A 17618-nucleotide genomic window follows, 5' to 3' on the forward strand; every position below is an offset into this window, starting at 1 on the left:
ACATAAGTGTCCTTCTTTTTCGGTTAACTTAATTCCCTCCATCTGTCCTCAAATATGCCGCTAAACTTATTGGTGTTCGCGTGCTGCACGGTTCACTTATTTACAACTACTCCACTGTACTCAACTCAACTCAACTTAACTCAACTCAACTCAACTCAACTCATCTAAAATCAAATCAATTTAATTTCACTTATTTCAACTTCAACTTCAGCCACAATTCAGCTCTTTAACTAAATGCCAGCTCACATCATCGTCGCAGCCTTGTCGTTTTGTCGCCTTTTTGTCGGCTTGTGGCAAACACGCAAGCCATGCCACATTAAGTGTGTGAAAAATTGTCGCTTGCATGCAAATATGCAACAAAAACAGAAAAATGGCGGTAAAAAACCTAAACAAGAAACAGCAATAACAGTAATCGTTGTACATAGTTAGAGTGGCGTTCACTAATTTTATATGTACATCGACGAGACTGGCGCATTAGCAACTATTTCAATTTTCCACTCGTTTTTGTTGTTGTCGCCCATTTTTTGCATATTTCATGCACGCCCATATTTTTTTTTTTTTGTTTTTGTTGCAACAAATTTGCAGTTTAGAATAACAACTTTAAATGGCCACATTAGCGCTTCTCACTATTATTATATACTATGTATGTATACTGGAAAATATTCAAGCGATTTGTGCACTTGAAATGCTTGCAAACACGCCGAAAGCTAATTTAGCTTAATGTGTGAAAATGAATGCCAAGTTGATTTGCTGCTTGTTTGCGGAAAGTTTTTTTATTGAAGTATAGTAATTCAAAAAACTTTTTGTTGGAAAAATAAAATTGAAACGAATAAGCGGTCGCAAAAGAAAACATAGATATGCGAATTGCAATAATTGTATATAGAGAAAGAACTCCATCAAAAGCTTAGTAATGGCGTAAATGATGAATTAATGAATACCATTTCTTCTTTTACTTTTTAATTGCAGTGTGAGCCCGGTTTGGGCGCGAGCGTTATGTACAATCTACTCTACAATAAACCACAAAAATTAATGTTACTAGCTGGCTGCAGTACCGTCTGTACCACCGTTGCTGAGGCGGCGAAAATGTGGAATTTAATAGNTAAACCACAAAAATTAATGTTACTAGCTGGCTGCAGTACCGTCTGTACCACCGTTGCTGAGGCGGCGAAAATGTGGAATTTAATAGTGGTGAGTATGGAATTAATTTATTTGTACAATGCATACACACATACATACATATGTAGGTAAACGTGCGAAGTCTTCAAATACATNGTGGTGAGTATGGAATTAATTTATTTGTACAATGCATACACACATACATATGTATATAGGTAAATGCATACTTTGTCCACGTGCGAAGTCTTCAAATACATAATTACTTGCAATTACTGCCACCAGTCGGACTTTGCAGCTGCACATACATACATACATACACCCACAAACACTCATTAGCGTTGACAGAATTGATGATGGATGCATGGTGGTTGTTGTTGGTGTTTTTGCTTTCTTTCAAGTTAATAGCAACGGCGCATACAATATTTACGTCGCTGAGTTAATTAAAAACAAATAACGCCAATGAAAGGCGGAAGTAGTACATACGACAAGCAAACAAAGGTGACATACACACATAGCCATAGACATAGGTACAGGCCCAGCCACAGCTGCACAAAGTGGAAAATTTATATACATTAACTTGCATAAATGTATGTGCATACATGCATATAATTCAGGTATATATGTATCTATTTGTATTTATAAGTTGATATATGTATGTATGTATGTATGTGCGTATATACTTCCTTTAGTATTTTTAATCTGCGAGCACTGTAAATTCGATATTGGAAGAAAGAAGAGGCATAATTTAAAAAAGGATGCGGCAAACTTTGTCGAAAATCAACAATTTACGTAAGAAATTCGGGATGTATATGTACACAAAATTTCAACAAAATAACGAATACTCTATGAAAAGCTCTTCGTTAAAAGTTTTTCGAGAAAGTTGTATACATTTATGAGAAGTTAAGAAATGAGTTATAAAAGCAGAAAAATGTTTCGGTTTAACCATTGAACATTTTTTCGGCAGCATAAATAACTACAAACAACATTCTTTGCACAATATTTAAGAAATTGTACTCACTTAAAGTTTTGCAGATGAGAAATTTGCTGCGAGATGAAAGATGAACTGCAAATAAAGAAGGTAGAAAAAATTGTACAAAGTTAAAAATAAGTTACAAATAAGATTATAAGCAATAAATTGAAAAAATTAATTGGTAAATCAATTGAAAAAGTACGGAGTAGATCAAAAAATACATATACGCAAGCATCGAAATGAATAGCGGAATTTTTTTTTAATGAAAGGAAAGTTTAAAAAATTTGTAAATGTGTCCATGTACTATTTCATACACAAAAATAAAGCACATTTCATTTGACCTTTCAAAACTTTTTTATTTATCCATCGATTTTCATCGTTCATAGCTTGTTTTTCTTTTTGGCAAAAGAACAGGCTTTGATAAAAATTAAAAAAAAAAATAAAAAATTAATATTTAAAATAAAAAAAATAAAAATTAGAAAAGAGTTGGTATTTTTAGCCGGTTTCAAAAAAAAGAGGTGGTTATCAATTCGTCGGAATATTTTTTTATGCATGTTTTCCAATAACTTTGGATTAATCCGATTATTGGATCATGATGAAATTAACGATACTCTTAAATTTTTATATGAGAATACCGAGCTATTCACCGTGTTTTTTTTTTTTTTAATTTAAGCTACCTAAATTTGCACCTCTTTCAAATTTTCTTTTAACCAAGCTATCACGAAAATAACCATCAATTACTTATTATCAAAAAAATTAAATTTTCAAAGTTATATTGGATATTTTTAGCAGCAACTATCGTTAAAATACCAATTTCAAATATGTAAAGTCGTTGAACTTTTACCATTCTATGCAAATTAAAATGAAGGTAAAATCGCCAGCAATCATCTTCAAAAATGCCATGAAAATACGGAAAACAGCAAACATCAAACGAATGAGCGACATTTGGTAATTGCGTAAAGGAACAACTTTGTAAATTGCAAAATAAAATTCGCAGCGGCTGTTTCTAATTTGTTGAGCTAACAAAAAACTCGATGGGCAATGCGCATGAAAGAGCAAGCAAACAAGAATCCCTATAGGAAATTTACGAAAACTGATTTTATGCGCTCTTGCGCATTGAAGATTCATCGTTATTTTTGAACTAATTTACTCAGGACCTGTGTTCGATCCCTGGTCCATGCATCATCTAAATAAAAAAAGATTTCACTAAGAACAGTCGCCCCTCGGCAGGCAATGTTAAACCTCCGAGCATATTTCTGCCACAAAAAAAAGGTCATATAATCGATTTGCCGTTCGGGGGCGGCGTAAAACTGTAGGTCCCTCCATTTGTATAACGCACACCACGAATTGGAGGAGAAGCTCGGCCAAACATTTAGCATAAGTGTAAGCGTTAAAATATATTATTATTATTATTTTGTCGATCCTCGAGTGTAAACATCTCATACATGTATGTATGTAGATAGAATCAGGTAGAAATCAAAGGAGGTACTAAATTGGAAAAAGCTCAACTTCCAAACGGAAATATACGATTGGCCTTAGCTTTTTAAATTTTAGGCTAGGACTAAGCTTGAAACACTAAAATATATATATTGCTAAATTTTTACAAATAAATCTTTACTTAAAGGTAAGGATACAAAGTTATCGTATATTTAAGTTTATCAAATTTGGATACTTAATTCCTCAAACTTTCTGTCTAGTGCAAACACTTGCGGTATGTATTTGTTTAGCTAGTTCCTGCAGGGCTACTATAAACTCTTATGCAGTTTTTTCCAGATCAACGACACATCCATATACATACATATACAAAAAACAATCATTTGTACCTGGCTTTTTTCGAAAACTTTTCAATTCATGCGTTTGCTACTAACAATTTGTTTCGTACTGCGAGTATTTGTGCACATTTGTGGTTTTATTATTATTATTTTTATAATTCAATTGGGCAACTACGTATGCTTGTACACATCGCTAGCTTAGAGCGAAAAGTTGCTGGGTCGACTTTTTATAAAAACTCATATTTCGAAATACAGTGCCGGACAAAAGTATTGGCACAGAGAATTTTTCGCAATATATGCAAAGTTTGGCTTGCACTTTGTTATACTAAAATTAGATGGGGTATAAAACTGCATACATAGAATTTTTGTAAAAATCTGAATAGAAAGTCCAAATTAGTATGCAAATTTATTGAATTTTCTTGAGTTTTGCACAAAGTTTAAATATTTAGTTTTTATGTTTTTTTGGTGTTGGACGAAAATTATCGAAAATAAATAAGAATAAAAAACTTTGCAGATATTGCGAAACATTTTCTGTGCCAATAATTTTGTCCGGCACTGTATATTCAACGAAAAGCTAATTTTCCTAGACCAAAAGAGGCACAGGAAATTTGATAAAACCAAATTTATACGAAATCTTTTAATTAGCATCCGATCACTATCCTTCGTATGGAGTTTTGCTTTGCTTTAAAGTTTAATAAACTCCTAAAGTGCTGTCTTTAAAGTTTTGAATGTTACTTGAAGAAAATGGCTATAAGAAGTTATTTGCCTCTCCTGTAAAATTTGTAAATATAGACTTAGCAAGTTTTTACTCTAAGCTAGCGATATGTGTACATATGCACTTGTTAGTGCAAAAGCTTATTGTTGTCGACAAATGTTGATGATGCGTTGCAAACATTTTTGCTGACACACAACTGTCTGCAACACCGTAGCTTTCACTCTACTGCGCTACGGCTGACTACACAGACGGCCAGCGGACAAAGGATATGAACCAATTGCACTGTCATTGCATGGATACAAAGAATAAGAACTATTTATTAGATGTAAGTGTGCAGTAGATAAGAAAGCATTCGATTGCTCAGTGGACATTGCACTGGCATGTGTGTCCATATGTTTCTGTGTGTGATTTCCTTTATTTGCTGCTTTCTTAACTTATTTTGCTATCTGATTGTTTCGTTGCGCTTTTCGTCGGATGCCTTGACAGTTGTGGATACAGTTAATACATGGGACGATATGTGCTTTCTGCTTCGCCACCTCGGGTCAATTCCTGCTTGGATGTTTAGATTTGGTTTTGATGTAATGTTGCGGAATCTGCTGATTTTATTGTGCCAGAATATGTGTAGATATTCAACGACGGATAAAATCCATGACGTCTTCCTAAGAAGAAGAATGCTTAGATTTTTAATAAAAAATTGCTTGCCGGGGAACACAGAAATGGAAAAAATTCTAAAAAAGAGAATCGTAGATAGATAGATGAATATTAATATGATGCGACCTGGCGATCTATTGTGCTCTCTTTTCTTTACAACACTTCACAGATGTGCTCAAGCTGTGGTCACATCGAGCCTAGACTCCTTTCACGACTTCTGCAGACCACATCAGAATCTCCTCGTAGGACGATTTAGGAGAATTTATTTTACTGGGGAACCAGTATTACCACCCAAAATAATATCAGCACGAAATCAAACGCAGAATCGCTACAACCAGCAAGTACTACTTTGGACTGAGCAGGCAATTCAGGATATACGAAAACCATTCTGGTATAAGACGCAGAAGCCTGGACAATGACAACATCCGATCAGGCGGCTATTGGAGTATTCGATAGAAAGATTTTGCGGAAGAATTACGGCCCTCTTCGCGTTGGCGACGGCGAATACCGCAGATGGTGGAACGACGAGCAGTATGCGTTTTACAAGACATGGACATAGTCCGGCGACTGCGCTGGCTTAGCCCTGCCGTTCGAATGGACACCGACTCTCCACCTCTGCAAAGGCAAAAGACAAAGAAGGAGGCCCCCACTGCGAGGGCAATATCAAGTAGAGAAAGACTTCGCTTTACTGGGCAATTCTAACTGGTGTCAGTTGGCCCAAAGGAGAAACGACTGTCGTGCTTTGTTGAACTCGGCTAAAATCGCTTAAGCGGTTCAACGCCAAATAAGAAGAAAGAAGAAGTTGGTCTCGCTTAATAAATTTTTTAGGAGACGGAAGAGTAATGGAAGGAACGAGTCCAATCACAGTTGCCCATGAGCACCTTACACCTAACGGTTCCGAGACCTTAAGCCTTGGCTAGATGAATGAATTGAAATTTCGACGTTATTTAAGGTCTAATAAGTGTAAAGATGGCCGCTGCAGCAAAGTGGTGCGATCATAACTCCATAGAATCTCGGTTCGATCCCTGGTTTTTAGTAACAGCGGTCACTCCTCAACAAGCAAAGGCAAACCTCCGGATGTATCTCGGACTAGAAGAAGCTTCACATAGACTCCATTCGCCGTTCAGGGCATTCTAAGGAAATATGGATTCTTCATCATATACATATATAGGCCCGATTAATCTTATCTAGCAACCGCAGCATATTCTGATCTTTAAGGTTGAGTCAAAAGTTTTCCGTTATTATTTATTGGAGAAAAAGAGCTTCCAGACTGTTGAGGGAGAAATTTCCAATCTTTCTAAGAACTGTGGATCAAGTAATCTATCATCCCTCTCTTGTTCGTTGAGATCCTTTCATTCGAGACAGTCATTATAAAATTGTAAAAGGATTAATGAATTATTCGACCAGTTATGAGTACACAAGTGAGTTTAAGGCTCCGATCGGAGGGGTGTGGTTATCAGAGCAGACATTTACGTCCCTTATTAACGTCACACAGCTGACCTTTTAATCAGTTAATAGCAGCTATTTTCCTCTAACGGGCAGGCAACACAGCGGTCGGGAGCATGAATTTGAACAGAAAAGGTCCTCAACCAAACGTTCCGTCAAACTTCTTTCGATCTATCCATGTAAAAATTCGCTCCCTCATTCCTCCAGCTACGCTATGCCATTTTCACACTTTCAAGTTTCCATCAAAACGCCTTTCAAGTTTATCTCCCTCTTAATACACATGTATGCACCTAAATGCTTAGTTCCTTCATCGCATTAGCACTACCCACAACTTTATGTGCCAGCTTTCGCCGCTCGAAGCAATGGCCTTTGCAAATCACAACACTGTCCCTGTGCGCTACACTACTCAAACATGCACTTCCCAATTAGCCTTAATTAGCCCGCAAGTGCAACCAACACAAACAATGGAATACAAATAGAATATGTTTAATGAATGCGCGCAATATGGCAAAACCGTATTTAATTGCAGCGCAGCTGTAATGGCATTTTTATACATTTTTGGAAATCACAATTTAATTTAATTTTTTGGCATACTCTTTTTCTCCATTTATGCTTTTTGTTTTTTCCATTTGATGTACTGCGCTAAGTGCCAGCAGCAGTGACCTGTGTTAGACAGGTAGCACGTACTTACTTTTTATGAGTGATGTAACCCTGCACGACCGCAGCAAATACATATTTTTTGAGCGGAAATGCCACGGACACATTTTTGGAGTTGATGTATCCGTTAATGAATTTGTGTAGATTTTTTTTCAGTAATTTTTAAACTCAACTCAAATTAACTATTTGCAGTCTAGTTCGCTAAAGACTACTAAAGAATTTGCTTTTACGAACGACTTTTAAGCCAGGCAAAAATACAGCCACTCCTACTAAGATACTTTTATAAAATACTTCAGACTAACAGGCTAACTATCTTTCCGACTTTTTCATAAAGCATTCATCAACTAAGTATTTAAACACATTAAACTTCATACATATGTATGTATACATATATACGTACTCCATAATACAAACATTCAAAATGTAGCCATACAATTTTTCTACGTGGCATGCACCTGCTCGGCTCGCCATTGCCACTGCCATCTAACGAAATTAATTGCTCGAAAATCTTATAGCAGCACTTTGGCCACAAAATACACGACGAGCTGCTGGCAAATGGCAAACAAACTACAAGTGCAGAGTGCAGCCACAAAGGCCAACAGGAAGAGCAAAGGAATCCGAAAGTGGAAAGCAACAGCAACCACAGATGCAGCAAAACCACGCTAATGCACATTATCACCACATATGCAGAGGAATTTCGTGTAGATTTCATTAATTTTTGCTTTTGTAAAAAAAAAAAAAAACAATTAAAAAAAATTTACTTTTTCAACATTTTATACTACTTTTTACAGCACATGCTCGAACTTATTATCCAACTTGCCATTTCACTTATTCACTTTTGCATTTGTTTTTATTTTTGGTTTTTCTCCATTTCAGCTCTGCTACGGTGCCTCCAGTCCGGCGCTCTCGGATCGCAGTCGCTTTCCAACGCTATTTCGTACACATCCCTCCGCTACGGTACACAATCCGACACGTATAAAATTAATGAAAAAATTCGGTTGGTCACGTGTGGCCATATTGCAGCAAGCCGAAGAGGTCTTCATATCGGTGAGTAGGAAATGTAACATTCAACTACTATGGAGTGTGTAATGGATGTACGTACATATACATACATATTTATTTTAGGTTTTTGTTTTCTGATTTATTTTTTTTTATTTATTTATTTTTGTGGTGACCCGGTAAGTGCTTAAAATGTTAAAGGTGATTGCAGTACAAGCCACAAAATGAATAAATAAATAAATAAGTGAGTTAGTGAAAGTGGATACTGTAATTATATAAATGAATATATATGAATGCAAGTGTAAATGAATGTGCTTTTAATTATGCATTTGTGATTTATTTTGATTTGACTTCAGAGTCTAGGTGAACATTTATTCTAATGATATTATGTTTTCGTTGTTATCTTAAGCAAATCTAACCAATTATTAATGAAAGTCATGAGGGACCGAAAATAACAGTTATTTTTTTTAAAAGTTCAACTTGGCCAAATAGATTTTAAGTTCGAAATTTGGTGTCAAATGAAAGAGTACTATTAGTACTATTATAGCTTTTAGAAGACGGAAGAAGTTTGCCACCTCTATTTATAATGTTTTTGGAATTGAATACAAAAGACCCAAAGTTTGTTCTATGGCAATTAAAAAAACATTTTTTTATTGAAATATTTTTCAATAGGTCGCTCAGTTTTAAAGTTAGTCTTCTTTCATGTGATACCAAATTTTTTAATTAGGATACGCGGTTTTTTTTATTATTAGGAAAGGGCTTTTATTTCGACCTTCAAAAAACTAACCGGTATTCTCGGTCCCTGAAAGTCATTCTTAAATTTTAAGAAAAGAAATACCAACCAATAACACACTGTGACAAAAGAAAATGACTTTAATATACTTTTTCAAATTTCCACGGTATTTGCGAGTAGTTCGGATAAATTAGGAAAATCAGTATAATCAGAATTCGGAAATTATTTACTCTCAAAATCTGGGTCTTTGAATGAAACACTGATTTTTCTTAAAAAAAAAAAAAAATAAAACCTTATTGCACATCGGAAGGCCAGGCTCTTTCATTGGACCCCCCGTTTTTTTATAACTGAATTAACCGTGCAAATCTGATGTCATTAACAAGAAATGACTTCGCGTATTATATACGAAGGGGTTAGAATCAAAAGGATCTAAGTAGATCTGAAATTTTTTTGAGATAATTAAGGTTAAATTTGATAACTTATTGTAAATTCTGGGTAAATGCATTTCAAATGATTCTTGTCTAAATGAATGCAGGTCAATTAACTAATTCAAAAAGTGTTTACTTTTTGTCACCACATAAACACTATATTTAACTATACAAATATGGGTATAACTTATATTTTCAAAAAATGTCACTTAGCCCCTTATGATTCTAACCCCTTCATATAAGGTACTAATTTTTCAAAAGATGGCAACCCCATTAAAAGAATAAAATCTTATTGCACATCGAGAGACCATATCATTTCACTTGAACAGTGAAGATCTTATAATTTTTTAAAAAGGTGGAAACCCCACTCAAAAATAATATATTATTAACAGTCTAGAGGCCAATCCCTTTCATTTCACATTTCACTTTTTGTAATGCACAGAACGGATCGTATAATTTTTTAGGCAGGTGGCAAACGTATAGAAATTCTAAGTACTTAAAATAACACCAGTACCGATACAGATTATGATAAACGAAATCGCATCTAGGTCCGTTCAGAGATGAGCGTGGTCAACAAATCTTGACTTTGCTTTATACTATTAAGGGCAAAATAGTAATTTTTAAATAGTTGGCAACCCTACTCAAAAAATAAACGTTTTTGTACATGCGAAGGCCATGCCTTGGAGCCTCATTTTTAATCCAACGAACGGCGAAAATCTTTTAATCTCTTAACAGGTGGCAACCCTACTATATTAAAATATTACATTTTTGCACATCTAGAGGCTAAGTCTTTTAGTTTTACGAAATATAAAGTGTGCGACATATGAAAATTGATTGCTTTTCATTAGGTACATATTGTCTCCTATTTTCTGTTTTCTATAAAACACAATAATAATATTTGAGGAATGTTTCTATTGTTTCTGTAGTTGTCGGTAAAAGACTACCGCTTTCATAAATTAAACTCCATCTCTACGTGAAATGATTGCGTATACGCCCCAGCCATCGAAATGGTGAGATTGAAAGCGGGCACTCACAGATTTGTTGCATATATATGTATGTACATATACATATATATTAATTTGAACTTTTCTAAGCCAAATAAATTGAATGAAGGCACTCATGTGTGTGAAATAAATTACGTTCTTCAAATCTATCTATCAAATATTTATTAACAAAACGAAACGCAGCATTGCAAATTAATTTAAATTCATTAGTAATTTTCAGAGTAATTTCTCAAATTCTTTGCATTATATTTGTTCCTCATACAAAATTAATGTGCGGCCGGTAATAATATTTATGTATGTATATGCAGCTTACATTTGTTTATTTAACGCTGATGCTTGCTTTCATATGCAGCCCAATTTTGGTCAGCTCATTATTGCCATTTTATGTTGAATTTCACCACACTTGGTCATTTTCATAATTTACAACATTTAATCCATTACCAACTAGTTAAGGTCAATTATTTTGCCTTTTCAACCGCAAAAATGTCATTTATTTGAGTGCTGCGCATACGAATGGACGCACAAATTCATTTAAATGGAACTTTTGCAATGGCAGTTTTGTTTACTTATTATTACATGTGATATTAATGCAAACATTCATGCTACTTTATGACCGCTTATGAAGCTTATGATGATATACATACATACATAGGTATGCGTACTCGGTCAAGACCATTTGCACGCATTGATTGCGAAAAGTTAATTACACAAAATAATAACTGTATTCAGTATTTTAAAGAATAAATATACAATTGTTTACATGGAATGTGACTTCAGGAATAAACTCGTGTTTGTGTAGCAAAATATTACTTATGTATTGTTACGTATACGCAGTGCTGGTCCTATTGCGATGGGCTATTGATGGAAAGAACTCAACCAAGTTATTTGTTTCAATATTCTCCTCCGTTTTAAACCAGATAAGATTAGTCAGCGACCGGTTTCGATCTACAGCAAAAGTAAACATTCATTTAGGCGCAAGAGGGAAGTTTCGAGCGAAGTCACTTTCCGGAATTGTTTATATGTTTTTCCGATATACAATGGCCAATGGTCCAGTGTCGCCTTTAGTATTCCTGTGGGAAGCCTAACGCTTGGCTTTGAGAGTCTTAATAAACTCCTTGTTCTTCGTTCGACGAGCCGTGGCCAGAGCGAGCGTGATACCACGCAGGTGTGCAAATTTTACCACCTACTGTTGGTCGCTGCCCTGGTCACTCTCTCGACCTCTGAAGACAGAAATCGCAGGGGAGATTTCACTTTCTAGATCGCTTCCACGAGCCCCATCTCAGATGCCTTTCAAGCATATTGGTCCACTTCCAGTATTTCGGCATTCTTTAACGCATATCGATAGCCGCCTGACTGTCAACAACGAAGGCAAACTTGGATGGAGCTAGTTCGATCATGCTCATTTACCTTGTCGCCATGTCGATTGCATATATCCCAGCCTAGAAAACACTGCTGTGGTCTGGGAGTTTAACTCCTGAGGGAAGACGCCAGATCGGAACAGGGATATCTCTTTTGGAGCCGTCTGTGAAAATGGGTATTTCGTCATCGCTGAGAGCAATACTCAATTCCCAGTCACTTCTGTCGGGAAAATGGAAATTTCGGTTGAAGTCAGTTTCCGTAACCTGATAGTCAGAGCTGCTATACTCTACCCCCACTCTCTTGAGAATTGTGGCGTGACCGTTGCAAGTTCTTCGCAGCCTGTTAGATGCACTGGGTCGTAGAGCGCCTTTAGCTGCGGTACCTTTGACCTATACGTCTTTGGATGGAATGTACAGGAAGGTCTCTAGCGCCGCCTAAGGCGTGGAGTAGATCACTCCCGTTGTGCATAGGCATGCTTGTCGTTACACTTTTTGCAGGTTGAGTAGATGGAATTTGGTGTCAACCCCCTGCAACCATACCAGCGTGCCATGGGTAGGTCTAACATGGAGATTTGTAGGGTTGGAAGGATCTGATAGCTCAAGCTACTTTATCCGCAGTGATGATTTCGTCAACTGGAATGCCTTGTCTATGGGAATGAGCCCCCTGCGTTACCGCACCAGGAAAGTAGACGTCCATCAGGTGTTCTAATGTTTCAAGGCTGCTTTGGGTGCGCCCCCTCCTGGCTTTTCCAGGAAAGCAAGAGGAGCAGGGTCTTTTTTCGAAAAGCACCTTCTTAGTCGAGGTCCTAGCAAAATTTGAAAAGTTTAACCAAAAACTATACAATTTCTCGTATGCTAAGAGACGCTAACGTAATAAACGTTTGAATACCCATCATTCACAAATAATCATTTTCTCTTTACTTAAATATATTCTTTTTGAAGCTTTCAGGTAAATGAAATAACACTANACTTTATCCGCAGTGATGATTTCGTCAACTGGAATGCCTTGTCTATGGGACTGAGCCCCCTGCGTTACCGCACCAGGAAAGTAGACGTCCATCAGGTGTTCTAATGTTTCAAGGCTGCTTTCGGTGCGCCCCCTCCTGGCTTTTCCAGGAAACCAAGAGGAGCCGATTTTTTTTTTTCGAAAAGCCCCTTCTTAGTCGCGCGGCTTCAGTAGTCGTTTCGAGGTCCTAGCAAAATTTGAAAAGTTTAAACAAAAACTATACAATTTTTCGTATGCTAAGAGACGCTAACGTAATAAACGTTTGAATACCCATCATTCACAAATGATCATTTTCTCTTTACTTAAATATATTCTTTTTGAAGCTTTCAGATAAATGAAATAACACTTTACATTTAAGCAAATACTTTTCAGTACCCAAATTCCCTAGCTTCGCATTCTTTCCACTACACAAATCACCAAATGGTTGCTAGTCAACTGTGGTAATTTTTACACAACTAGCTATTACGCAAATTTATTTTGATTTTCCTTTCTAAGGAGCCGTGATTTTGGCAAAAATCTTCCAACCAAAAGAGGGGAAGAAATGTTGCAGTGCCTTTTGCACATCTACATCTACATACATATTTTCTGATGTTATCCGTAAATGGAGCATGTACATCCGCTTGGAAATCAAACACAAAAATATAGAGAAAAATGTCTGCAAAATTTGCTCAAAGCGTTAAGTATACTTAGCGCTTTTATTTTTTCGTAGCTCCGNTGGAGCATGTACATCCGCTTGGAAATCAAACACAAAAATATAGAGAAAAACGTCTGCACAATTTGCTCAAAGCGTTAAGTATACTTAGCGCTTTTATTTTTTCGTAGCTCCATTACATTCTTGTACCCTTTCCTTCAACTTTCTCTGTGGGTATGTATATCTCTTTTTCGCAAAAATTTAGATTTTTTTTTTCATTTGTCTTTCCACCGCAACGAATTCCACTCCCCATTTGTTTGTTGTCTGCCTGCTCGCCAGCCATCTGCTTTCGGCATTGAGTGATTTTGACACATTATTATCTTAATGATGCGCCTGTCTATCAGGCCATATGCTTCTCACTCACCCACTCACTCAGCTATTAATTCATTTATGCCGCAGCCTACTCACACAGCACGATAGCCATTCTGTCTAACTCACTGTGTTGCATGTCCACTGTTCACTGATTGTCTGTGATTTCTTTCCAGGAAATGGTTTCAATGAAAGATCTTTGGTTGAGTGCAACTGTAATTAAATGTTAATATTTAGTTGGGGGTCTGAGATAATTGTAATTCCATGAAATGACTCGTTATGAATAAGGGCTACAGAAATTTTTTATTCTACATAAACGATTGTCAAGATAAGAGATGTCTAAAAGACCTTTTCTTAATATTTAAGAATGTCTTCAGTGAATTATTTTGTGGAAATTATTCAACATATTTACATATACTTATTTACATATCGTCACCTGAGTGGAAGATTGACCTATCTCGGCAGACAGTTCGAAAACGCCCTATCTGAGAAAACTTTTCGAGATCTCCCTACTTCAGAGTTTGATTGAAGAACACCNTCCATGAAATGACTCGTTATGAATAAGGGCTACAGAAATTTTTTATTCTATATAAACGATTGTCAAGATAAAAGATGTCTAAAAGACCTTTTCTTAATAATTAAGAATGTCTTCAGTGAATAATTTTGTGGAAATTATTCAAAATATTTACATATACTTATTTACATATCGTCACCTGAGTGGAAGATTGACCTATCTCGGCAGACAGTTCGAAAACGCCCTATCTCAGAAAACTTTTCGAGATCTCCCTACTTCAGAATTTGATTGAAGAACGCTCTATTTCAGAATTTTGTTGAAAAACGCCCTATTGGGTTGAAAAATTGCCTACCCCAGCTGCCGATTCAAAAACGCCTTAGGTTAGGGCTGTACGNGACCTATCTCGGCAGACAGTTCGAAAACGCCCTATCTCAGAAAACTTTTCGAGATCTCCCTACTTCAGAATTTGATTGAAGAACGCTCTATTTCAGAATTTTGTTGAAAAACGCCCTATTGGGTTGAAAAATTGCCTACCCCAGCTGCCGATTCAAAAACGCCTTAGGTTAGGGCTGTACGATTAATATGGGTATCAAATGAAAGGGCCTGACAAGTAGAAAACCGGATAATTTAGAAAACAAATACTTTATCCAAAATGTCATCAAAAACGAAATGGCGGATCTCGTGGGTTAGTCAGACAAGACATTAAAACTGAAATGACAAAATCCTTTTCTTGCCATACAACCTTCGCGCCTTTTTTTTACTTTCGAACAGTGTTATAAGCCGTTAACAGCAGTATTTCCACCAAATAAAAAATCTTCGTCAGCGCTTCAGTACAAAACATTATCAAAACATCCCAGATGCTATTTAAAACCTTCTGTATAGAGTATTTCGAAACAAAATGAAAATAAATTCTTTGTTAGGACCACCCTAAAGTCCGTCAATACAAATTTTTTCCTTACCTTACCGTTTGTTTTGCATTTTTTCACCATACCAGGACTATTGTTATTGCCTTATATTGGATAGAACTCTTAACAAGACGTATGTTTTTTGTATGGTCGGACTAGTATTTATGTATATGANTAGAGTATTTCGAAACAAAATGAAAATAAATTCTTTGTTAGGACCACCCTTTTTTCCTTACCTTACCGTTTGTTTTGCATTTTTTCACCATACAAGGACTATTGTTATTGCCTTATATTGGATAGAACTCTTAACAAGACGTATCTTTTTTGTATGGTCGGACTAGTATTTATGTATATGTAGATGCATACATATGTACAAATTTGAGGCAGTACGCCTAATTTGTGCAACTAACTAGCACGCTTCACTGCTCTTTACAATTCTGTTTAATGCTGTTACCTCTGCTTTAGCCACTTTTGTATTTATTGTATTTGTACATATGTATGTATGTATGTATGAAGGTTAGTGAACATTGGGTAGATGTTAGTTTCCACTTTACTGCTAGTTTCGTATCCTCTTTGATAGCTTGCTGATACTTGATAGAATTGTTTTGCTTAATTACCAAATTTGAAAGCAGATGGATGCACAAGAAAACATCGGCATCGGATATGCATACATTCCTATGTACATACATACATGTCTGTCTGGATACCAATGCTTTATTTGCTACACCTCCTAAGATTGCACACCTAAAGCTCGTTAGGCCTAGGTCTTAAAAAAAAAAAATGGAAAAAATGTAAAGAATCTTCAAGATTTTTTTTGTTTTTTGGGAATCGGTTTCAAATTCCGAAAGCTTAATTTTGATCCTCATTATCTTATATATAAAGTAAAGTTGAAGTAACACATTTACTCAAAAACCACTGGATCGACTTTGATGAAATTTTCACAGTTTGTTAAAACGTACAGGACCCTGTTTAAATTATGCTTGTTTCCTATCCGATAAATAGAACCAGAGTTATGTGAACACTNAATTGCGAAAGCTTAATTTTGATCCTCATTATCTTATATATAAAGTAAAGCTGAAGTAACACATTTACTCAAAAACCACTGGATCGACTTTGATGAAATTTTCACAGTTTGTTAAAACGTACAGGAGCCTGTTTAAATTATGCTTGTTTCCTATCCGATAATAGAACCATAGAACTTTCTGCCCATATAATACCCCACACAAGAAAAAACAACAGCAAAAACAACTTCTATATATAAGCAAAAAAAAAAACCAAGAGAAAGTCCAGATATGGGAAAAGACAACAACAAATAAAAGTTCCCCATATAAAAAAAAAAACAACTAATAAAATAATTCTTTTTCTGATTCTTTGGCTATTACCACCGGATTATTTATGAAATATGTGGATAATACAATTTGGATATCAGGATATGAGGTTTGAGAAAGCTTCATGGAAAATATTTTTGAAGAGGGTTGCCACATGTTTCAAAATTAACTGGATAAGATTAAAAGCACATTATTACAATATGAACATCAAACTAAAGCGGCTTAAGCATGNATTTGGATATCAGGATATGAGGTTTGAGAAAGCTTCATGGAAAATATTTTTGAAGAGGGTTGCCACATGTTTCAAATTTTTAATCAGATTAACTGGATAAGATTAAAAGCATATTATTACAATATGAACATCAAACTAAAGCGGCTTAAGCATGATTTCCAAATTTGTTTTTCAAAAGTGTTGCCACATGTTTGCGAATTTGTATTAAATTTAATTGCTAAGGTAAATGAAATGTTGCAAAAAGCGTGTAAAAATAAAGAAAGTTTAATTTGGGAAAAATGTTTAAAAAGAGTTGCCACCTGTGTGAAAATTTTAATTCAGTTAAATTTATAAGATATATTAAACATTACAATTTTGATATCACACAAAAGTTATTATAAAAATCTTCGGCTTAAAAACATTTTTCATTTGTGTTATCTCCAATCTAAAAAGTTAAGATTAAAAATTGTGAATTAAATGAAAAAATTTTTGTAGAATGAAAATAAAATTTACAAGCTCCTTGATCGAGATATTTGTCAAAAGTATTGCCACTGATATTAATTTTTATAACGAGGGCTTTAGTAAAGAGAGTTGAAATACGAACTAAAATTCGAAAATTAAAATTTCAAAAAATGTTTACGAGACAAAAAATATTGCAAAATTCCTTAATGGATGGTAATTGTTGTCACCAATGTTTTCAATATGGTCGAATCAATTAACTTTTTAATATAAATATAGCACAGAATGCCTCGCATGTTACAAAGGCAGGTAATTTTCGAGATTTTGGATTTTTCTATTTATAAAA

General features: G+C 35.3%; 1 protein-coding gene across 1 annotated transcript in view; it reads left to right on the plus strand.

The window, feature by feature from the left end:
• Nucleotides 1-966: 966 nt before the first annotated feature.
• The window catches only part of LOC108371082 (gamma-aminobutyric acid type B receptor subunit 1-like), a gene marked incomplete at both ends in the record, with an annotated part of 36451 nt that continues 19799 nt past the window's right edge, over nt 967-17618 (plus strand). The window contains 2 exons of the mRNA XM_017626574.1: nt 967-1188; nt 8204-8374. Of these exons, the coding sequence (XP_017482063.1) occupies nt 967-1188; nt 8204-8374 (393 nt within the window). The remainder of the gene's footprint in view (nt 1189-8203; nt 8375-17618) is intronic.

This window comes from Rhagoletis zephyria, unplaced genomic scaffold (genome assembly GCF_001687245.7).
Source record: "Rhagoletis zephyria isolate East Lansing unplaced genomic scaffold, Rhagoletis_zephyria_1.1 Rzeph_scaffold_04690, whole genome shotgun sequence".
Lineage (NCBI taxonomy): Eukaryota > Metazoa > Arthropoda > Insecta > Diptera > Tephritidae > Rhagoletis > Rhagoletis zephyria.